General features: G+C 45.2%; 1 protein-coding gene across 1 annotated transcript in view; it reads left to right on the plus strand.

The window, feature by feature from the left end:
• LOC119973697 (store-operated calcium entry regulator STIMATE-like) overlaps nucleotides 1-24388 on the plus strand; it is a 194117-nt gene that overhangs the window by 156870 nt on the left and 12859 nt on the right. Inside the window, exon 8 of the mRNA XM_038812072.1 lies at nucleotides 2419-2529. Coding sequence (XP_038668000.1) covers nucleotides 2419-2529 — 111 coding nt within the window. The remainder of the gene's footprint in view (nucleotides 1-2418; nucleotides 2530-24388) is intronic.

Consider the following 24388-nt stretch of genomic DNA (forward strand, 5'->3'; position numbering starts at 1 on the left):
ACCACTAGCATTACCATCCCCTCAAATGACTTACCGAGTCCGAGACAGCAGATGCTGAAGGTGAGATCCAAAGGCAGTCTAGAGTATTATTGTCTGTCGCTCACCACTTAAAGTGTTAGCCCTGAAAAAGTATTGCATTCGATCTGTGGATTGCATCCAGTCTCCCAAGCTGACATCGAACACATCCAGTCTCTCAAAGAGCTGCATTTTGAAATTAATGCAAACCTTTTTCCAGTAGTACCAGTAGAAATGACGGTGCTTCCAACAGTTAGCAGCACCGTCTGTACATAAGAACATAAGAACATAAGAACTAGGAACAGGAGTAGGCCATCTGGCCCCTCGAGCCTGCTCTGCCATTCAATGAGATCATGGCTGATCTTTTGTGGACTCAGCTCCACTTTCCGGCCCGAACACCATAACCCTTAATCCCTTTATTCTTCAAAAAACTATCTATCTTTACCTTAAAAACATGTAATGAAGGAGCCTCAACTGCTTCACTGGGCAAGGAATTCCATAGATTCACAACCCTTTGGGTGAAGAAGTTCCTCCTAAACTCAGTTCTATATCTACTTCCCCTTATTTTGAGGCTATGCCCCCTAGTTCTGCTGTCACCCGCCAGTGGAAACAACCTGCCCGCATCTATCCTATCTATTCCCTTCATAATTTTAAATGTTTCTATAAGATCCCCCCTCATCCTTCTAAATTCCAACGAGTACAGTCCCAGTCTACTCAACCTCTCCTCATAATCCAACCCCTTCAGCTCTGGGATTAACCTAGTGAATCTCCTCTGCACACCCTCCAGCGCCAGTACGTCCTTTTTCAAGTAAGGAGACCAAAACTGAACACAATACTCCAGGTGTGGCCGCACTAACACCTTATACAAATGCAACATAACCTCCCTAGTCTTAAACTCCATCCCTCTAGCAATGAAGGACAAAATTCCATTTGCCTTCTTAATCACCTGTTGCACTTGTAAACCAACCTTCTGTGACTCATGCACTAGCACACCCAAGTCTCTCTGAACAGCGGCATGCTTTAATATTTTATCGTTTAAATAATAATCCCGTTTGCTGTTATTCCTACCAAAATGGATAACCTCACATTTGTCAACATTGTATTCCATCTGCCAGACCCGAGCCCATTCACTTAACCTATCCAAATCCCTCTGCAGACTTCCAGTATCCTCTGCACTTTTTGCTTTACCACTCATCTTAGTGTCATCTGCAAACTTGGACACATTGCCCTTGGTCCCCAACTCCAAATCATCAATGTAAATTGTGAACAATTGTGGGCCCAACACGGATCCCTGAGGGACACCACTAGCTACTGATTGCCAACCAGAGAAACACCCATTTATCCCAACTCTTTGCTTTCTATTAATTAACCAATCCTCTATCCATGCTACTACTTTACCCTTAATGCCATGCATCTTTATCTTATGCAGCAACCTTTTGTGTGGCACCTTGTCAAAGGCTTTCTGGAAATCCAGATATACCACATCCATCGGCTCCCCGTTATCTACTGCACTGGTAATGTCCTCAAAAAATTTCACTAAATTAGTTAGGCACGACCTGCCTTTTACGAACCCATGCTGCGTCTGCCCAATGGGACAATTTCTATCCAGATGCCTCGCAATTTCTTCCTTGATGATAGATTCCAGCATCTTCCCTATTACCGAAGTTAAACTCACTGGCCTATAATTTCCTGCTTTCTGCCTACCTCCTTTTTTAAACAGTGGCGTCACGTTTGCTAATTTCCAATCCACCGGGACCACCCCAGAGTCTAGTGAATTTCGGTAAATTATCACTAGTGCATCTGCAATTTCCCTAGCCATCTCTTTTAGCACTCTGGGATGCATTCCATCAGGGCCAGGAGACTTGTCTACCTTTAGCCCCATTAGCTTGCCCATCACTCCCTCCTTAGTGATAACAATCGTCTCCACTGTACCTCCACTTTTACTCTCATCGCCAATTTAGTGAGCACAGAGAAGTCCACAATGAGAGGCGTAAAGAGAGTTGGTTTTATTAATAAACATCTATTTACACAATACACTGGAGGTGCCAGCCGGGATTACTCTGCGCGGCTCCCACTCGGGCTGAGCTTTTATTGCCAAAGTCAATTACTCCGTTGATGGCCCCGCCCCTCGGCGGGAAAGCTTGTATTCCACGAGATTTACGGAGAGGCTAATTGGTCCGTCCCCATAGGTCTCGTGCGGGTTATAACGGGGAGCAGGTTCGAGGAGCCATGTGTCATACTCCAAGTTCTACTTTATGTTCTTAAGCTACTTCAAACCCTGACAAATACAAGCAGGATATGTAGGAAGCCAGAAGATCAAATTAAATTCTGATTTCTGATCGTAGGTGCTGACTGCTGATATTGATGTGATTTCCAGTTCTCATTATTAAATGCGGTTTACAGATTCTCATTTCAGCAGATGACGAGATGGACGAATCTGAAGGTGACGAGGACCTTCGGAGACTGATGAATTTAAAGCCTGTTAAAAAGAAGCTGCGATTTGGGGGCCTTCCAGTATGACACAGGCCATGCTCAGCAGGGAGGGTCATGCCATCACAGGGCCACACCTTTTCCTGCTCCAAACTGCAATGTGAAAATGGGCTGCATTAAATGGTGGAGAGGATCTGAAAGATTTTTTTAAAAGATGAGATTGTGATGATTGTAAGTTTATGATCTCAATTCTTCTCTTTGCAATGATACCAAGCATTCCTGATCAAAGTTGTCTGTTTGCAAATGCAAAATGTACAGGACCATTGGGTGCTGCAGAACATTTTCTTTTTTGCACCAATCAGGTTTTTGTTCCTTTATTTTAAATTATTAAATCTGTCACTCAGCTTGTTTATATGTTTTATATATTGCCCAAGAACTGTGAAAACTTTCAACGACTGTAGACAGCAGCTGTACTTATTGCACAATGTGGTTACATGTTGGTATTCAGGTGAGTATGTAAGACCTCAGCAATTACCAAAGTGAAAACATTGCCACAGCTGAAAAATCCACAATGGTAAAAAGACATGGAGCTGCTGTGGGCTAATTCCTTCCTTCTTGTCCCTTTCTCCCTTTACCTCATCCTCTCTGATTATTCACCTGGATCAGCAGAGTTTGATAACTGATTAAAGGTGGCAGCACAGATTTACAACACAGTTTCTAAATCGACTAAAGTTCCAATTCAGCAACAAGTTATTCTATTTGTAATCCAAATCTCGTTCTCAGGCTTTGCTTTGCAAATTTCCCCAACAAAGCTTTAAACGTGAATGCTGATCTCTTCTGTCCAAAAACATCCAACCAACCAAAATTATTTCATAATGGTTCCCTTCTGCTAACCCATCTCTGCTTTGCAGAACAAATATTCATTAAATGGTGGCATTAATGTTTATTTAACCTTTAAGTTTAATGTACCTGACAATCATCCTATTTGAAAAGATTTTGCCGACAGTAATCCTACTAATATTTGGTATGGCCTACTGTGGAAAAAGATATATTAACACAACTACAGAAAAACGACTGAGATTGGATTTGAGACACATTGTTAGAACAGAGGTGAAATGAAAATGAAAATCGCTTCTTGTCACAAGTAGGCTTCAAATGAAGTTACTGTGAAAACCCCCAGTCGCCACATTCCGGCGCCTGTTCGGGGAGGCTGGTATGGGCTTTACTCTGTCTATCCCATCCTAAACCATGCTCTACCTCTCTTAGGTGGTTTGATGGGAAAGTGTAGAGAAAGTTTTCCCCTGTATCTGACACCGTGCTGTACCTGTCCTGGGAGTGTTTGATGGGGACAGTATAGAGGGAGCTTTACTCTGTATCTAAACCCGTGCTGTACCTGTCCTGGGAGTGTTTGATGGGGACAGTATAGAGGGAGCTTTACTCTGTATCTAACCCCGTGCTGTACCTGTCCTGGGAGTGTTTGATGGGGACAGTGTAGAGGGGGCTTTACTCTGTATCTAACCCCGTGCTGTACCTGTCCTGGGAGTGTTTGATGGGACAGTACAGAGAGAGTTTTACTCTGTATCTATCCCGGTGCTGTACCTGTCCTGGGAGTGTTTAATGGGGGCAGTATAGAGGGTGCTTTACTCTGTATGTAACCCCGTGCTGTTCCTGTCCTGGGAGTGTTTGATGGGACAGTGTAGAGAGAGCTTTATTCTGTATCTATCCCCGTGCTGTACCTGTCCCGGGAGTGTTTGATAGGGGGCAATGTACACTAGCTTTACTGTGTATCTAACCCTGTGCTATACCTGTCCTGGGAGTGTTTGATGGGGATAGTGTAGAGGGAGCTTTACTCTGTATCTAACCCAGTGCTGTACCTGTCCTGGGAGTGTTTGATGGGGACAGTATGAAGGGAGCTTTATTCTGTATCTAACCCCGTGCTGTACCTGTCCTGGGAGTGTTTGATGGGGACAGTGTAGAGGGAGCTTTACTCTGTATCTAACCCCGAGCTGTACCTGTCCTGGGAGTGTTTGATGGGGACAGTGTAGAGGGAGCTTTACTCTGTATCTAACCCCGTGCTGTACCTGTCCTGGGAGTGTTTGATGGGGACAGTGTAGAGGGAGCTTTACTCTGTATCTAACCCTGTGCTGTACCTGTCCTGGGAGTGTTTGATGGGGACAGTGTAGAGGGAGCTTTACTCTGTATCTAACCCTGTGCTGTACCTGTCCTGGGAGTATTTGATGGGGACAGTGTAGAGGGAGCTTTACTCTGTATCTAACCCCGTGCTGTACCTGTCCTGGGAGTATTTGATGGGGACAGTATGAAGGGAGCACTCATCTAAAATGTGACATTAACCTATTTCTAAACTTAAATAATCAATTTGTCATTTCTGAATAGCTTAGCTGGGACAAATGTGATATTGTTTTTATATTCGAGAAGTTTAAAAAGAAATCCTGTCAAAATAAATGAAGTTGATGTTTTGGTTCTAACATTGTCCCTGCTCTTCCAGAAAGTCTTAGTGCAAAGAAAAATCTAGAATAACCTGAATGACTACTGCCTTGAACTAAGTAATCTTCAAAGCAATAACTTATTTTCAACACTTCAAATGAAAAACTAATCCTTAACACACAATCTTTTGAAGATTTAATTGTGGAGATAAATTTGAAGAATTCGTTTTTTTTCAAATTCCTTTACGGGATGTGGCCATCTGTTAACTGGGCCGACGATTATTGCCCATCCTTGGTGCCCTTGAGTTGTAAGAGTAGAAATAGCAAACTGGTTGAAAAGGAAGTTAAATTAAAGTTAGTCTCAGGATGGGTAACTTCTAGCTGAAAGGCGAGTGCTGTTTAAATGAGATTTTTGAGTTATTTCACAGGCATTTCATTTTGTTCGGACTCTAGTAGTGGGCAAAATGCCACCTAGTCTGTACACATGGTTGTCAGGTGTGTTACTGATTTGCTTTCTAATTTTCAGTTGTTCTGTTTTCCAATTTTGATTTTTTTTTTCTTTTTAACCTGTAAAAAAACCTGATTCTTATCCCAAATCACTAAATGTGTCAGATACAACATTTTAATACTGAATTTGCTGGAGACTCAAACAGCTGCTGGTATGTATACACAATTATTTTGTATTAGTTCAAAACACTTGTGAATAAGCAGCACATTTAATCTAATGCATTCAATAGAAATGCAATTTACATTTGTGGCTGGTGTTCACCTTGACACTTTACAGTTGAATTTAATCCTTTGGAAAATAGCACATTTGAAACATTAATTTTTAGATATGTGTTCATGGTCCGTACATGTAAAAATGTTGATATAAAAGTTGTAGCATATTGACCTACATTTACAGTGGGGATAATGCAAATGATGAACTGAGATTTTAGCTTGCATTAATTTTTTTCAAATTGAATGTAAGCCACTACTCCAGATATAGTGCCTCTTTTACCTATCTAGTCTCATGTTCTGAGAAAGTAATATTAAGATCAGAGCTCTTTTTAAAGTGAATTTGAAATGTGTAACTTTTTTTAATTGGAAAGAAATGCAGAACGAGGAAAGTTCTTTATGTGAGTGTTTCACTGCAAGTTCAACTGTTAAACTAACAGATGTAAAAATGCTGATTGAAGTTTGTTTTAAAGTGAACAGATGAAGGATTGGGGAAACACTCGCTGTTGTAGTGTCTCTCCTCTTGACACATGGATAGAGCTGGTTTAGTACAGTGTCTGTGACCTGGACACTGTGATGGAACTTGTGTTCTGCTGTGTCTGTTCTGGACAACAGGATAGAACCTGTGTTGTACAATGTCTCTACTCAACATTTGGACAGAGGTGATGTTGTACAGACAAAATAGAAGCAGAGGTTGACCTCCAGGCCCTTTGAGCCTGCTCCACGATTCTATAAGATCAAATCTGCATCCCCCTTTCCCCTGACAACCTACCCACTCCTTGCTTCCCAAGAATCTATCCACCTCTGCCTTAAAAATATTCAAAGAGTGTAACAAAGCGTCACGACACTCTGAGAGAAAGAATTGCGCCTCATCTCAGTTAAACCCCTTAGTTTAAACAGAGACCCCTAGTTCGAGATTCCTTGATAGTCTTTGAAATGCAAATCTTCCATTCAATTTCACACAGCAATACATTGCACTAGCCAGGGATTTCAAGCCCTTTGAAGTGTACTTGGCTTTCCAGGAAGCCTCTGACACTTGCAATATCTGCTGCTGTAGACACTTTTCTCTGGGGAAGCAGACATTAGGAAAGGTTAAGTGACAATGCAGTGATCTTTCACCCTACTGCCTGGTCTACCCTTCCGCTTTCAGGCAGAGGATCTCTGATGGGAGTTCACTGGGGGGGGGGCAGGATTTGTGTTGTGGGTGGGAGGGGGACCTTCCGATGGCCTTTGGGGGGCACCACTGCTGTGCTCTGACTCACTGCATCAGGGCCATGCTTGAAAATACCTTCACCAATTCATTCCTGCCTGAATCTCGGCTGAGGGAGCTGGTGCATCCCGGGGGGGGATAGAGAATTGGGCTTCCAGCCTGTTAATTGGATGCAAATGACCCATTTACATGATGGCACTGGCATGTAGCTCACTGCGGCCGCAGGCTGGAGACCACAGCATTCCCCAATCGTGTGTTTTTGGCCAACACTCGATTCTCCTCCAGATCAGGAAACCTGTCAGCGGTGGTGGGCAGCGGAGATTCCAGCCCCTCGCGTTGTCCAGCAGTCCTGGGCACTGGGTGTGAGGGAGGGGGCTGTCTTTGCTCCACGTCATTTTCCTGATATTGCTGTTTCTCTTGAATCTCCAATGACCCAAATTCTGATCTAGGGCACAAAGTCCAGTTTGTTCTGATATTGTTTTTGATACATTTCTCCTGTTTGTTTTCCATGGGCTTCATGGTTTATGAGCAGTTGTAAACAATTGCCTGATTGGTGGATATATGCTATATTAGTACACCCAGTTGTGTTAGCACAGCATCCTGGACACTCAGCAATAACATGGAACCTAAATTTGAAATATGTGTGAGGTCTGCATATTTCACTCACTCATATTTTGTGCATGAATGTGACATAAAGGTAGGAACATACCTGACCACAGTAATTGGGCATAGAATTAGATTTTCCTGAATAGAGACGCTCCCAGTGCTGGGGAATAACTCTGGATACACATCAATTAAGTGCAATGTTATGATTGTATACTCTGGGAGATGGAATACTTGGTTCTGATGTGCGTTGATGCCTTCATCATTGTTTGTTTTCTATGATTAGATAATGGAGAAATGTGGCACGACAACACTTGAGGCCCTTTCACAGCCAAATAATTACTTCATATTAGCTAGTGATTAAAGTAGTGAGTTTTAATGGTGAAATAACACTTTTTAACATTCCGATCACTAAACTTTGTTTCACTCCCTCTTGGCATCGGGTGAAGGAAATCAACAAGTAAAAGAATATCATAAACTTTCTGATAATATCAAGTTTAAATTATTATTATAACTACATTTTGTAAATGAGAATTGCCTGTGAAAAGGTATAACACACGTTTGAAAAAAGTCAGTCTAATTGCTAACTTCAAATTAGTGCAGAAGCTATAAACGACAGTATGACTCAGTTGGATGTTTTAATAATGTCTCGATAGGTACCAATGTATTGAAATTCGTCTGTACTTCTGTCATACCTGTTTGTATAGTTTAAATGTTACAGTAACTCCTACATCAGCCAAATCAGCAGAAGACTTGTGCAGATTCACAGATGCTGCTCGGGATCTGGGTGAAACCCATCATGTTGCAATGTGTACAGCAATGAGTATATGATGTATATACTTTGTATCTCACTTTATATTAAAGTATTGGGAACTTTAAAACTAACCTGTGTTTTGTAATGCCTATTGTAATACTCTAAATGATAAGAAAAGTTTAAACTTTCTGAAAGCGAACAATGTCTGCACAGGCTAGAATCCATCTGATCAATGCTTGTCTCTTACCTCAAACATGGTTTTGAGTTCAGTACAAATTTTCCTCCTGTAGAAGGGTCATTTAGATCCAAATCTTTGTTTCTATTTCTCTCTCCACAGATGCTGCCAGATCTCCTGGGTTTATCAGTATTTTCTCTTTTTATTCCACATTTTGCTTCTGTTCACTGTAAGGTATTAAGTTCATCCCATTCCAATTTAAAGAACAAAGAACAATACAGCACAGGAACAGGTCCTTCCACCCTCCAAGCCTGTACCGGTCATGATATCTCTCTTGGCCAAAACCCTCAGTACTTCCTTGTGCTATATCCCTCTATACCCATCCTATCCATGTGTTTGTCGAGATGCCTTTTCAATGCCGTTAATGTATCTGCCTCCCCGGCAACATGTTCCATAAGACCATAAGAAATAGGAGCAGAATTAGGCCACTCGACCCATCGAGTCTGCTCCACCATTCAATCGTGGCTGATATTTTCTCATCCCCATTCTCCTGCCTTCTCATAACCCCTGATCCCCTTATTAATCAAGAGCCTATCTATCTCTGTCTTAAAGACACTCAGTGATTTGGCCTCCACAGCCTTCTGCGGTGAACAGTTCCACATATTCACCACCCTCTGGCTGAAGAAATTCCTCCTCATCTCTGTTTTAAAGGATCGTCCCTTTAGTCTGAGATGGTGTCCTCTGGTTCTAGTTTTTCACTCTATCCAGGCCTCGCAGTATCCTGTAAGTGTCAATAAGATCCCCCGTCATCCTTCTAAACTCCGAGTACAGACCCAGAGTTCTCAACCGTTCCTCATACGACAGGTTCCAGGCACTCACTATCCTCTGCGTAAAAAACCTGCCTCGCACATCTCCACTAAACTTTATTCCCCTGGTGACTACCCCTCCACCCTGGGAAAGAGTGCCTACCTATCCACTCAATCCATACCCCTCATAATCATGTAGACCTCTATCAGGTTACCCCTCAACCTCCGTCTTTCTACTGAAAACAGTCCGAGTCTGTTCAGCCTCTCCACATAGCTAGCATCCTCTAGACCCGGCAACATCCTGGTAATCCTCTGCACCCTCTCCAAAGCCTCCACATCCTTCGGTAGTGTGGTGACCAGAATTGTGCGCAATATTCAGTGCAGCCGTACCAAGGTTCTATACAACTGTAGCATGACTTGACAATTTTATACTTGATGCCCCATCCAATGAAGGCAAGCATTCCGTTTGCTTTCTTGACTACGGTGTCCATTTGTGTTGCCACTTTCAAAGATCTGTGTACCTCCACGCCCAGATCTCTCTGACTTTCCATATTCCTAAGAGTTTTGCCATTTACAGTATATTTCCCCTCTATGTTAGACCTACAAAAATGCATTACCTCGCATTTGTCTGGATTAAACTGCATTTGCCATTTCTCTGCCCAAGTCTCCAACATATCTATGTCCTGCTGTATCCTCTGACAATCCTCAACACTATCTGCCACTCCACCAACCTTGCTGTCACCCGCAAACTTACTAATCAGACCGGCTACATTTTCCTCCAAATCGTTTATGTATACTACAAACAACAGAGGCCCCAGCTTAGATCCCTGTGGATACAGAATTTGCTGGCCGAAAGAAGATAGCAAATGGTCATAGATGGAAAGTATTTCGCCTGGAGGTCGGTGACCAGTGGTGTCTCGCAGGGATCTGTTCTGGGACCTCTGCTCTTTGTGGTTTTTATAAATGACTTGGATGAGGAAGTGGAAGGGTGGGTTCGTCAGTTTGCCAATGACACAAAGGGGTTGGTGGAGTTGTAGATAGTATCAAGGGCTGTTGGAGGTGACAACAGGACATTGACAAGATGCAGAGCTGGGCTGATAAGTGGCAGATGGAGTTCAACCTAGATAAATGTGAAGTGATTCATTTTGGGATGGTCAACTTTGAATGCTGAATTCAGGGTTAAAATATGGAATTTATAGTGCAGAAGGAGGCCATACGGCTCATCGAGTCTGCACCGGCCCTTGGAAAGAGCAGCCCACTTAAGCCCCACATCACCCAATACCCGTAATCCCATCTAACATTTTTAAACACTAAGGGCAATTTAGCATGGCCAATCCACCTAACCTACCCATCTTTGGACTGTGGGAGAAAACCAGAGCACCCGGAGGAAACCCACACAGACACGGGAAGAATGTGTAGACTCTGCACAGACAGTGACCCAAGCCGGGAATCGAGCCTGGGGCCCTGGCGCTGTGAAGCAATCATGCTAACCACTGTGCTGTCCTTTAGGCAGGATTCTTGGAAGTGTGGAGGAACACGTACCTTGAGGTCCATGTACATAGATCCCTCAAAGTTGCCACCCTGGTTGATAGGGTTGTTAAGAAGGCATATGGTGTGTTGGCTTTCATTAACAGATTTTGAGTTTAAGAGCCGCAAGGTTTTGTTGCAGCTTTATAAAACCCTGATTAGACCACACTTGGAATATTGTGTCCAGTTCTGGTTGCCTCATTATAGGAAGGCTGTGTATGCTTTGGAAAGGGTGCAAAGGAGATTTACGAGGATGCTGCCTGGTCTGGAGGGCATAATAATAATAATAATAATCGCTTATTGTCACAAGTAGGCTACAATGAAGTTAGTGAAAAGCCCCTAGTCGCCACATTCCGGCGCTTGTTCGGGGAGGCAGGTACAGGAATTGAACCCGCACTGCTGGCATTGTCCTGCATTACAAACCAGCTGTTTAGCCCACTGTGCTAAACCATCCCCAGGGAATCGAACCTGGGCTGGGGATCGAACCTGAGGCCCTGGAATTGTGAAGCTACAGTGCCAATCACTGTGCTACCTTGCCACCCACATGTACCAGTCTGCCATTAAGCACCTTGTCAAAGGCATTACTGAAGTCCATGTAAACAACATCCATCGCCCTCCCCTCATCAATCATCTTTGTCACGATCAAGTTAGTGATGCACGACTTCCCCTTCGCAAAACCATGCTGTCTATCGCTAATGAGTCCATTTGTTTCCAAATGGGTATAAATCCTGTCCCTGAGAATTCTCTCCAATAATTTACCTACTACTGACATGAGGCTCACCGGCCTATAGTTTCCTGGATTGTCCCTTCTACCTTCAGTGCCACATTAGCTATCCTCTAGCCCTCTGGGATCTCACTTGTAGCCAATGAGGATACAAAGATGTCAGTTAAGGCCCCAGCAATTTCCTCCCTTGCATCCCTCAGTATTCTGGGGTAAATCCCATCCGACCCAGGAGACATATCTACCTCCTTTTCAATGTCAACATGACCCAGACTGTCCACACACTCCAGGAATCATCTTGCACAGAGTCCTTTTCTTTGGTGAACACTGATCCAAAGTACTCATTTAGTACCTCGCCCATTTCCTCTGGCTCAGCACATATATTCCCGACCGCTGTCCTTAAGTGTCCAATCCTTTCCACCTTAATCCTTCATGACCCCTCCTAATTTCCGGCTTAAGTACCTTCCTACACTCTTTATACTCAAGGTTTTGACTGTCCCCACCATTCTAGACCGTACAAAACTCTTCTTTTTCTTTTGACGAGGTTCATAATATCCCTCGATAGCCAAGGCTCCCTAAACTTCCTTTACTTATCCTTTGTTCTCTCAGGAACATGACTTTCCTGAATCTTGATAAACTGTCGCTTAAAAGACTCCCACATGTCCGATGTTGATTTATCCTCCAACAGCCGCACCCAATCTAAATTCTTCAATTCCTGTCTAATGTTATCGGAATTTGTCTTTCCCCAGTTTAGCACCTTAACGCAAGGGTTACCCTCATCCCTATCCAAAAGTATCCTAAAACCTATGGAATTGTGGTCACTACTTCCAAAATGTTCCCCTACTGAAACTTCTACCACCTGTCCAGGCTCATTCCCCAATACCAGGTCCAGTTCTGCCCCTTCCCTGGTTGGACTATCTACATATAGAACATTACAGCGCAGTAAAGGCCCTTCGGCCCACGATGTTGCACCGTCCTGTGATAACCTTCTAAAGTCCCTCTACACTATTCCCTTATCGTCGATATGCCTATCCAATGACCATTTGAATGCGTTTAGTGTTGGCGAGTCCACTACTGTTGCAGGCAGGGCATTCCACGCCCTTACTACTTTCTGAGTAAAGAACCTACCTCTGACATCTGTCCTATATCTATCTCCCCTCAATTTAAAGCTATGTCCCCTCGTGCTGGACATCACCATCCGAGAAAAAAGGCTCTCAATGTCCACCCTATCTAATCCTCTGATCATCTTGTATCCCTCAATTAAGTCCCCTCTTAACCTTCTTCTCTCTAATGAAAACAGCCTCAAGTCCTTCAGCCTTTCCTCATATGATCTTCCCTCCATACCAGGCAACATTCTTGTAAATCTCTTCTGTACCCTTTCTAATGCTTCCACATCCTTCCTATAATGTGGCGACCAGAACTGCACACAATACTCCAAATGCGGCCGCACGAGAGTTTTGTACAACTGCAACATGACCTCATGGCTCCGAAACTCAATTCCTCTACCAATAAAAGCTAACACACCGTACGCCTTCTTAACAACCCTCTCAACCTGTGTGGCAACTTTCAGGGATCTATGGACATGGACACCGAGATCTCTCTGCTCGTCCACACTACCAAGAATCTTACCATTAGCCCACCTGTCAGCCCAGCGCTGCAGCTTATCTATGTCCCTCTGTAACTTGTAACATCCTTCTGCACTGTCCACAACTCCACCGACTTTAGTGTCATCTGCAAATTTACTCACCCATCCTTCTACGCCCTCCTCCAGGTCATTTATAAAAATGACAAACAGCAACGGCCCCAAAACAGATCCTTGTGGCACACCACTAGTAACTGGACACCGGTCAGAGCATTTCCCATCAACCACCACTCTTTGTCTTCTATCAGCTAGCCAATTTCTGGTCCAAACTGCTAAATCACCCTGAATCCCATGCCTCTGTATTTTCTGCAATAGCCTACCGTGGGGAACCTTATCAAACGCTTTACTGAAATCCATATACACATCAACTGCTTTACCCTCATCCACCTGTTTGGTCACCTTCTCGGAGAACTGAATGAGGTTTGTGAGGCATGGCCTACCCTTCACAAAACCATGTTGACTATCTCTAATCAAATTATTCCTTTCCAGATGATTATACATCCTATCTCTTATAAACCTTTCCAAGACTTTTCCCACAACAGAAGTAAGGCTCACTGGTCTATAGTTACCGGGGTTATCTCTACTCCCCTTCTTGTACAAGGGGACAACATCTGCTATCCTCCAGTCCTCTGGCACTATTCCTGTAGACAAAGATGACTTAAAGATCAAAGGCTCAGCAATCTCCTCCCTAGCTTCCCAGAGAATCCTAGGATAAATCCCTCCGGCCCAGGGGACTTATCTATTTTCACACTTTCCAGAATCGCTAACACTTCCTCCTTATGAACCTCAAGCCCTTCTAGTTCAGTAGCCTGTATCTCAGTATTCTCCTCGACAACTTTGTCTTTTTCCTGTGTGAATACTGATGAAAAATACTCATTTAGCACCTCTCCCATCTACTCGGACTCTACGCACAACTTCCCACTACTGTCCTTGACTGGCCCTACTCTTACCTTAGTCATTCTTTTATTCCTGACATACCTATAGAAAGCTTTAGGGTTATCCTTGATCCTACCTGCCAAAGACTTCTCATGTCCTCGCTTGGCTCTTCTTAGCTCTCTCTTTAGAGCCTTCCTAGCTAACTTGTAACTCTCAAGCGACCCAACTGAACCATCACGTCTCATCTTCACATAAGCCTCCTTCTTCCTCTTGACAAGTGTTTCAACTGCTTTAGTAACCCATGGTTCCCTCACTCAACCACTTCCTCTCTGCCTAACAGGTACATACTTATCAAGGACATGCAGTAGCTGTTCCTTGAACATGCTCCACATTTCCATTGTGTCCATCCCCTGCAGTTTTCCTCTCCAGGCGATGCATCCTAAGTCTTGCCTCATCGCATCATAATTGCCTTTCCCACAGCAATAACTCTTGCCCTGCGGTTTATACCTATCCCTTTCCATCACTAAAGTAAACGTAATCGAATTGTGGTCACTATCACCAAAATGCATCAAGAAGGCTTCCTAGATAAACCTTACAAACTCTGCTCCATCTAAGCCCCTAGCACTAAGTGAGTCCCAGTAAATATTGGGGAAATTAAAATCCCCGACCACAACAACCCTGTTACTTTTGCACCTATCCAGTGTCTCTCTTCCTATCTGCTCCTCTATCTCTCTCTGGCAGTTTGGGGGCCTGTAATAAACACCCAACATTGTGATTGCCCCCTTCCTGTTCCTGAGCTCTACCCAGATTGCCTCATTGTATGAGCCCTCCGAGGTGTCCTCCCTCAGTACGACTATAATATTCTCCTTAACCAGTAATGCTACTCCCCTACCCCTTTTACATCCCCCTCTATCTCTCCTGAAGCATCTATATCCTCCAATGTTCAGCTGTCAATCCTGTCCTTCCTTTCACCATGTTTCTGTGATAGCCGCAACATCGTAATTGCAAGTATGAAAAAGTGCTCCAAGTTCATCTGCCTTACCTGCTTTGCTTCTGGCGTCGAAAAAAATGTACTTCATGAATAACCTCAGCTGGTACGGGAATTGAACCCACGCTGCTGCCTCGCTCTGCATCAGCGACAAGCTATCCGGCCAACTGAGCTAAACCAGCCCCCTCTGTATCTATCTGCTGCTGAAACACTTATCCATACATTTGGTACCTTCAGACTCAACTATTCTAACTGTCTCCTGTTTCACATTATCATCACTGAATCTCCCCACCATCAACATCCTTAGGGTTACCATTACCAGAAAACTAATGTGACCAACCATTATAAATACTTGTACTGTGACTACAAGAGCAGAGACTGAAAATTCTGCAGAAACTCACCTTGTGACTCCCCAAAGTCTGTCTACCATTTTGTTACAGAGCAGAGGGGGTTTAATTTTGATATCCTTGCCTATAATAGAAAGACAACTGCACTACCCTCATCTATACACTTGGTTAGATGCTGAAAAAATTCAATCAATTTTGTTCGGCATGACCTCCCTCTGACAAAGCCATGCTAACTATTCCTGACCAAACCTTGCCTCTCCAAGTGGAGATTAGATTAGATTAGAGAAATACAGCACAGAACAGGCCCTTCGGCCCACGATGTTGCGCCGAACTTTTGTCCTAGATTAATCATAGAATTTTGGACAATTTTTCATGGCCAATCCACCCAACCACATCTTTGGACTGTGGGAGGAAACCGGAGTACCCGGAAGAAACCCACGCAGTCACGGGGAGGATGTGCAGACTCCACACAGACAGTGACCCAAGTCGAAATCGAACTTGGGACCCTGGAGCTGTGAAGCAATTGTGCTATCCACAATGCTACTGTGCTGCCCTTAAGAAGTTAACCTACACTCCATTATTCTACCCTAATCCATGTACCTATCCAATAGCCGCTTGAAGGTCCCTAACGTTTCCGACTCAAGTACTTCCACAGGCAGTGCATTCCATGCCCCCACTACTCTCTGGGTAAAGAACCTACCTCTGACATCCCCTCTATATCTTCCACCATTTATCTTAAATTTATGTCCCCTTGTAATGTTGTGTTCCACCCGGGGAAAAAGTCTCTGACTGTCTACTCTATCTATTCCCCTAATCATCTCATAAACCTCTATCAAGTTGCCCCTCATCCTTCTCCGTTCTAATGAGAAAAGGCCTAGCACCCTCAACCTTTCCTCGTATGACCTACTCTCCATTCCAGGCAACATCCTGGTAAATCTCCTTTGCACCTTTTCCGAAGCTTCCACATCCTAAAATGTGGCGACCAGAACTGCACACAGTACTCCAAATGTGGCCTGACCAATGAACGCTAGCACACCATAGGCCTTCTTCACAGCTCTATCCACTTGAGTGGCAACTTTCAAAGATCTATGAACATAGACCCCAAGATCTCTCTGCTCCTCCACATTGCCAAGAACCCTACCGTTAACCCTGTATTCCGCATTCATATTTGTCCTTCCAAAATGGACAACCTCACACTTGTCAGGGTTAAACTCCATCTGCCACTTCTCAGCCCAGCTCTGCATCCTATCTATGTCTCTTTGAAGCCGACAACAGCCCTCCTCACTATCCACAACTCCACCAATCTTCGTATCATCTGCAAATTTACTGACCTACCTTTCAACTCCCTCATCCAAGTCGGTAATGAAAATCACAAACAGCAGAGGACCCAGAACTGATCCCTGCGGTACACCACTGATAACTGGGCTCCAGGCTGAATATTTGCCATCCACCACCACTCTCTGTCTTCTATCGGTTAGCCAGTTTGTTATCCAACTGGCCAAATTTCCCACTGTCCCATGCCTCCTTACTTTCTGCACAAGCCTACAATGGGGAACCTTATCAAATGCCTTACTAAAATCCATGTACACTACATCCACTGCTTTACCTTCATCCACATGCTTGGTCACCTCCTCAAAGAAGTCAATAAGACTTGTAAGGTAAGACCTACCCCTCACAAATCCATGCTGACTATCCCTAATCAAGCAGTGCCTTTCCAGATGCTCAGAAATCCTATCCCTCAGTACCCTTTCCATTACTTTGCCTACCACCAAAGTAAGACTAACTGGCCTGTAATTCCCAGGGCAGCACGGTAGCATTGTGGATAGCACAATCGCTTCACAGCTCCAGGGTCCCAGATTCGATTCCGGCTTGGGTCACTGTCTGTGCGGAGTCTGCACATCCTCCCCGTATGTGCGTGGGTTTCCTCCGGGTGCTCCGGTTTCCTCCCACAGTCCAAAGATGTGCAAGTTAAGTGGATTGGACATGATAAATTGCCCTTAGTGTCCAAAATTGCCTTTAGTGTTGGGTGGGGTTACTGGGTTATGGGGATAGGGTGGAGGTGTTAGCCTTGGGTAGGGTGCTCTTTCCAGGAGCCGGTGCAGACTTGATGGGCCAAATGGCCACCTTCTGTACTGTAAATTCTATGATCTATGATCCCTATTCCCTTTTTTGAACAGGGGCACGACATTCGCCACTCTCCAATCCTCTGGTACCACCCCTGTTGACAGCGAGGACGAAAAGATCATTGCCAACGGCTCTGCAATTTCATTTCTTGCTTCCCATAGAATCCTTGGATATATCCCGTCAGGACTGGGGGACTTGTCTATCCTCAAGTTTTTCAAAACGCGCAACACATCTTCCTTCCTGACAAGTATCTCCTCGAGCTTATCAGTCTGTTTCACACTGTCCTCTCCAACAATATGGCCCCTCTCGTTTGTAAATACTGAAGAAAAATACTTGTTCAAGACCTCTCCTATCTCTTCAGACTCAATACACAATCTCCCGCTACTGTCCTTGATCGGACCTACCCTCGCTCTAGTCATTCTCATATTTCTCACACATGTGTAAAAGGCCTTGGGGTTTTCCTTGATCCTACCTGCCAAAGATTTTTCATGCCCTCTCTTAGATCTCCTAATCCCTTTCTTCAGTTCCCTCCTGGCTATCTTGTATCCCTCCAGCACCCTGTCTGAACCTTGTTTCTTCAGCCTTACATAAGTCTCCTTCTTCCTCTTAACAAGACATTCAACCTCTCTTGTCAACCATGGTTCCCTCACTCGACCATCTCTTCCCTGCTTGACAGGGACATACATATCAAAGACACGCAGTACCTGTTCCTTGAACAAGTTCCACATTTCACTTGTGTCCTTCCCTGACAGCCTATTTTCCCAACTTCTGCACTTCAATTCTTGTCTGACAGCATTGTATTTACCCCTGCCCCAATTATAAACCTTGCCCTGTTGCACGCACCTATCCCTCTCCATAACTAAAGTGAAAGTCACAGAATTGTGGTCACTACCTCCAAAATGCTCCCCCACTAACAAATCTATCATCTGCCCTGGTTCATTACCAAGTACTAAATCCAATATAGCCTCCCCTCTGGTCGGACAATCTACATACTGTGTTAGAAAAGCTTCCTGGACACACTGCACAAATACTACCCCATCCAAACTATTTTATCTAAAGAGTTTCCACTCAATGTTTGGGAAGTTGAAGTCACCCATGACTACTACCCTGTGACTTCTGCACCTTTCCAAAATCTGTTTCCCAATCTGTTCCTCCACATCTCTGCTGCTATTGGGGGGCCTATAGAAAACTCCCAACAAGGTGACTGCTCCTTTCATATTTCTGACTTCAACCCATATTACCTCTGTGGGCAGATCCTCCTCGAACTGCCTTTCTGCAGCTGTTATACTATCTCTAATTAACAATGATTCTATTCTTCAGAATTTTCTCCAGTAGTTTCCCAACCACAGACATGAGACTCACAGGCCTGTAGTTCCCTGTCTCTACAAACTTTTATAAATAGTGGGACCACATTAGCTGTTCTCCAGGCCTCTGGCACCACCCCTGTGGCCAGAGATTAATTAAAAATTTGGGTCAGAGCCCCGGCAATCTCCTCCCACAGCATCCTGGGACACAATTCATCTGGACCTGGAAATTTGACCACTTTTAAGTCTGCCAATACCTCCAATACCTTGTTACTCCCTATGACAATTTGCTGAAGAACCTCCCAATCTCTCTCCCCTAGTTCTATATCTAACTCATTATTCTCTTGGGTGAAGATAGATGTGAAATATTTGTTCAACACCATCAATGTCCTCTGGTTCCACCCACAGATTCTCCCCTTGGTCCTTAACGGGCTCTAATCTTTTCCTGGTTTTCCTTCCCCTAACATTCTAGTAGAAACAGTGTAGATGGGGACCAGGCATTCATCAGGACAAGCACTTATCTGAGCTACAGCAAGATAATGTAACCAGTTTGAAGGCCTTTTGCCTTTCCACTTTAGCTTTGGCAGAGGATGTATATTCCGTTTAGATTTTTTAATGTTTCAAGCATTAAGAATTTGAAAGAAGGCTGTGGGGGACCTTTGTCCTAGCAGAAGACTAGTTTCTGTTGGCCAAGCCTAGCTCCGGAACTGTAAATGGCCTTTACATAATTCTCTTTGAATTTGGTTTCTGCCGCTCAGAGTCATTAGGGTTTCTTCCGAGATAAAGAGGTGCAGCATCTCTGATGCTGCCAAAAATTTCCTTCTGTTTGAAAGTCACAGTCAGAGATGGCTTCAGTCATTTTAAAGTCTTTGGCCAGTTTTTTTTTAAATTTTAGGAAGAAGCCATGATGGTTTATATCCATTTCATAAAAATAAAGTGTGAGATCTTGGCCAGGATTCTCCCCTACCCGGCGGGGCAGGGGGTCCCGGCGTAGCGGAGCGGCGCCAACCACTCTGACGTCGGGTCTCCCCAAAGGTGCGGAATTCTCTGCACCTTTAGTGGCTAGGCCCGCGCCGGAGTGGCTCCCGCTACGCCGACCGGCGCCAACGGCCTTTGTCACCGCTGGCCGGCGTCGGGGCTGGTCGAAAGGCCTTCACCGATCGGCATGAGTCCACGCATGCGACGGGGCGTCAGCAGCCGCTGACGTCACCACCGATGCATGCGCGGTAGGGGGGGTCTCTTCCACCTCTGCCATGGTGGAGGCCGTGGTGGCGGCGGAAGAAAAAGAGTGCCCCCACGGCACTGGCTCACCCGCCGATCAGTGGGCTCCGATCGCGGGCCAGGCCACCATGGGGGCACCCCCCAGGGTCCGATTGCCCCGCGCCCCACCCCCCCCCCCCCCCCCCCCCGGGGGCCCGCTCACGCCACCAATCCCGCCGGCACAGAGGTGGTTTAAACCACGTCGGCGGGAGAGGCCTGTCAGCGGTGGGACTTTGGCCCATCGCGGGCCGGAGAATCGCCGCGGGGGGCCCGCCAATTGGCGGGGCGTGATTCCCGCTCCCGCCGATTCCCGGGTGGCGGAGAATTCCGGCCATGGCGGGGGCGGGACTTACGCCGGCCCCGCGTGATTCCCCAACCCTGCGGGGGGTCGGAGAATTCCGCCCCTTGGCTCTGTTTCAACCTACTAGGCACAAGTGTGAAGGAATACTCTCCACTTGTTTGGATTAGTGCTGCTCTAACAACACTCAAGAATCTCAACACTGTATAGCACAAAACAGCCTACTTGATTAACACACCACCGATCATCCTAAACATTCACTCCCTACACCACCAGTGCACAAGTCTTGTTTGACAGCACCTTTCAAACTTGCAACCTCTACCACCTAGAAGGGCATGGTTCGCAGATGCATGGGAATACCACGATATACAAGTTCCCTTCCAAGTCAGATACTATCCTTGGAAATGTACCATATTGACTGTAGTGGTTCACAAAGGTGGCACAGCACCACAAAACACATTAATTAAAACAATTAATTAAGAGGCACATCTTAATAAATAATGGGCAAAGGATATACACAACTTCTCTATCACAAGACTGGTCTGAAAATCTGTTTTCGACTCTTCCTTTTTTAAATTAGTTCATGGGATGTGGGTGTTGCTGCATGGATCATCCATCTTGTGCTCAATGTGGGAGTTCAGGGACGCGGCCGATGCCCCTGACTCCTTCATGTGCAGGAAGTGTGTCCAGCTGCAGCTCCTGTTGACCGCATGACGGCTCTGGGGCTGCGGACGGACTCACTTTGGAGCATCCGCGATGCTGAGGAGGTCGTGGATAGCACGTTCAGTGAGTTGGTCACACCGCAGATTAGGATTGGTGAGGGGGACAGGGAATGGGTGACCAAAAGGCAGAGAAAGAGCAGGAAGGCAGTGCATGTGTCCCCTGTGGTCATCTCCCTCCAAAACAGGTATACCGTTTTGGATACTGTTGGGGGAGATGACTCACCAGGGGAAGGTAGTAGTAGCCAGGCTCATGGCACCGTGGCTCGCTCTGCTGCACAGAAGGGCGGGAAAAAGACTGGCAGGGCTATAGTCATAGGGGATTCAATCGTAAGGGGAGTAGACAGGCGTTTCTGTGGTCGAAAACGAGACCCCCGAATGCTATGTTGCCTCCCGGGTGCACGGGTCAGAGATGTTTCAGATCGGCTGCAGGACATAGTGAAGGGGAAGGGTGAACAGCCAGTTGTCGTGGTGTATATAAGCACCAACGATATAGGTAAAAAACGGGGTGAGGTCCTACAATCAGAATCTAGGGAGTTAGGAGATAAGTTAAAAAGTAGGACCTCAAAGGTAGTAATCTCAGGATTGCTACCAGTGCCACAAAACAGCCAGAGTAGAAATTTAAGAATAATCAGAATGAATACGTGGCTTGAGAGATGGTGCAGGAGGGAGGGGTTCAGATTTTTGGGACATTGGAACCAGTTTTGGGGGCAGTGGGACCATTACAAATCGGACGGTCTACACCTGGGCAGGACTGGAACCAATGTCCTAGGGGTGCTTTTGCTAACACTGTTGGGGAGGTTTAAAACTAATGTGGCAGGGGGGTGGGAACCAGATTAGGAAGCTAGAGGTCAGTAAAGAGGCAGCAACTAAAGCCAGTAAGGTGCTGGATAATAAACTCAATGTGACTAAGGGGAAGAGTAGACAGGGAAGAGATGATGATCGCAAAGGGACAGGTGGTCTGAGGTGCATTTGTTTTAATGTGAGAAGTGTAGCAGGTAAGGCTTAGGGCTTGGATTAGTACCTGGGAATATGATGTTATTTGTATTACTGAGACTTGGTTGAGCGATGGGCAAGACTGGCAACTAAATATCCCAGGGTATAGATGCTTCAGGAGGGATAGAGAGGGCGGTAAAAGGGGTGGAGGAGTTGCATTACTGGTCAGAGATGATATCACAGCTGTGATTAAGGAGGGCACGATGGAGGATTCGAGCATTGAGGCAATATGGATAGAGCTAAGAAATAGGAAGGGTGCAGTAACATTGCTGGGACTTTACTATAGGCCTCCCAAAAGCGAGCATGAAGTAGAGGTACAAATATGTAGACAGATTATAGAACAATGTAGGAGCAATAGGGTGGTTGTGATGGGAGATTTTATCTTCCCCAACATTGAATGGGATTCATGGAGTGTTGGAGGCGTAGATGGAGCAGAGTTTGTTAGGAGCATCCAGGAGAGTTTTTTAGAGCAGTATGTAAATAGTCCAACTCGGGATGGGGCATACTGGACCTGGTATTGGGGAATGATCCTGGCCAGGTGGTTGATGTTTCAGTCGACGATTACTTTGGGAATAGCGATCACAATTCCATAAGTTTTAGAATACTCATGGACAAAGACGAGAGTGGTCCTAAAGGAAGAGTGCTAAATTGGGGAAAAGCTAACTATAACAAAATTCGGCAGGAGCTCGGGAATGTGGATTGGGAGCAGCTGTTTAAGGGTAAATCCACATTTAAATGTGGGAGTCTTTAAAGGAAAGGTTGATTAGAGTGCAGGGCAGACATGTCCCTGTGAAAATGAGAGATAGAAATGGCAAGATTAGGGAACCATGGATGACGGGTGGAATTGTGAGACTAGCTAAGATGAAAAAGGAAGCATACATAAGATCGAGGCGACTGAAAACTGATGAAGCTTTGGAGGAATATCGGGAAAGTAGGACGAATCTCAAACGTGCAATAAAGAGGGCTAAAAGGAGTCATGAAATATCTTTGGCTAACAGGGTTAAGGAAAATCCCAAAGCCTTTTATTTGCATATAAGAAGCAAGAGGGTAACTAGAGAAAGGATTGGCCCACTCAAAGACAAAAGACGGAATTTATGCGTGGAGTCAGAGGAAATGAGTGAGATTCTTAATGAGTACTTTGCATCGGTATTCACCAAGGAGAGGGACATGATGGATGTTGAGGCTAGGGATGGATGTTTAAATACTCTAGGTCATGTCGGCATAAGGAAGGGGGAGGTTTTGGGTATTCTAAAAGGCATTAAGGTGGACAAGTCCCCAGGTCCGGATGGGATCTATCCCAGGTTACTGAGGGAAGCGAGGGTCGAAATAGCTGGGGCCTTAACAGATATCTTTGCAGCATCCTTGAGCACGGGTGAGGTCCCGGAGGACTGGAGAATTGCTAATGTTGTCCCTTTGTTTAAGAAGGGTAGCAGGGATAATCCAGGGAATTGTAGACCTGTGAGCTTGACGTCAGTGGTAGGCAAACTGTTGGAGAAGATACTGAGGGATAGGATCTATTCACATTTGGAAGAAAATAGACTTATCAGTGATAGGCAGCATGGTTTTGTGCAGGGAAGGTCATGTCTTACAAACCTAATAGAATTCTTTGAGGAAGTGACAAAGTTAATTGATGAGGGAAGGGCTGTAGATGTCATATACATGGACTTTAGTAAGGCGTTTGATAAGGTTTCCCATGGCAGGTTGATGGAAAAAGTGAAGTCGTATGGGGTTCAGGGTGTACTAGCTAGATGGACAAAGAACTGGCTGGGCAACAGGAGACAGAGAGTAGTGGTGGAAGGGAGTGTCTCAAAATGGAGAAAAGTGACTAGTGGTGTTCCACAGGGATCCGTGCTCGGACCACTGTTGTTTGTGATATACATAAATGATCTGGACGAAGGTATAAGTGGTCTGATGAGCAAGTTTGCAAATGATACTAAGATTGGTGGAGTTGCAGATAGCGAGGCAGACTGTCAGAGAATATAGCAAAATATAGATTGATTGGAGAGTTGGGCAGAGAAATGGCAGATGGAATTCAATCCAGGCAAATGCGAGGTGATGCATTTTGGAAGATCTAACTCAAGAGCAGACTATATGGTCAATGGAAGAGTCCCGGGGAAAATTGATGTACAGAGAGATCTGGGAGTTCAGGTCCATTGTACCCTGAAGATGGCAACGCAGGTCGATAGAGTGGTCAAGAAGGCATACCAGCATGCTTGCCTTCATCGGACGGGGTATTGAGTACAAGAGTCGGCAGGTCATGTTACAGTTGTATAGGACTTCGGTGTGGCCACATTTGGAATACTGCGTGCAGTTCTGGTCGCCACATTACCAGAAGGATGTGGATGCTTTAGAGAGGGTGCAGAGGAGGTTCACCAGGATGTTGCCTGGTATGGAGGGTGCTAGCTATGAAGAAAGGTTGAGTAGATTAGGAT

Source organism: Scyliorhinus canicula, chromosome 11 (genome assembly GCF_902713615.1).
Source record: "Scyliorhinus canicula chromosome 11, sScyCan1.1, whole genome shotgun sequence".
Lineage (NCBI taxonomy): Eukaryota > Metazoa > Chordata > Chondrichthyes > Carcharhiniformes > Scyliorhinidae > Scyliorhinus > Scyliorhinus canicula.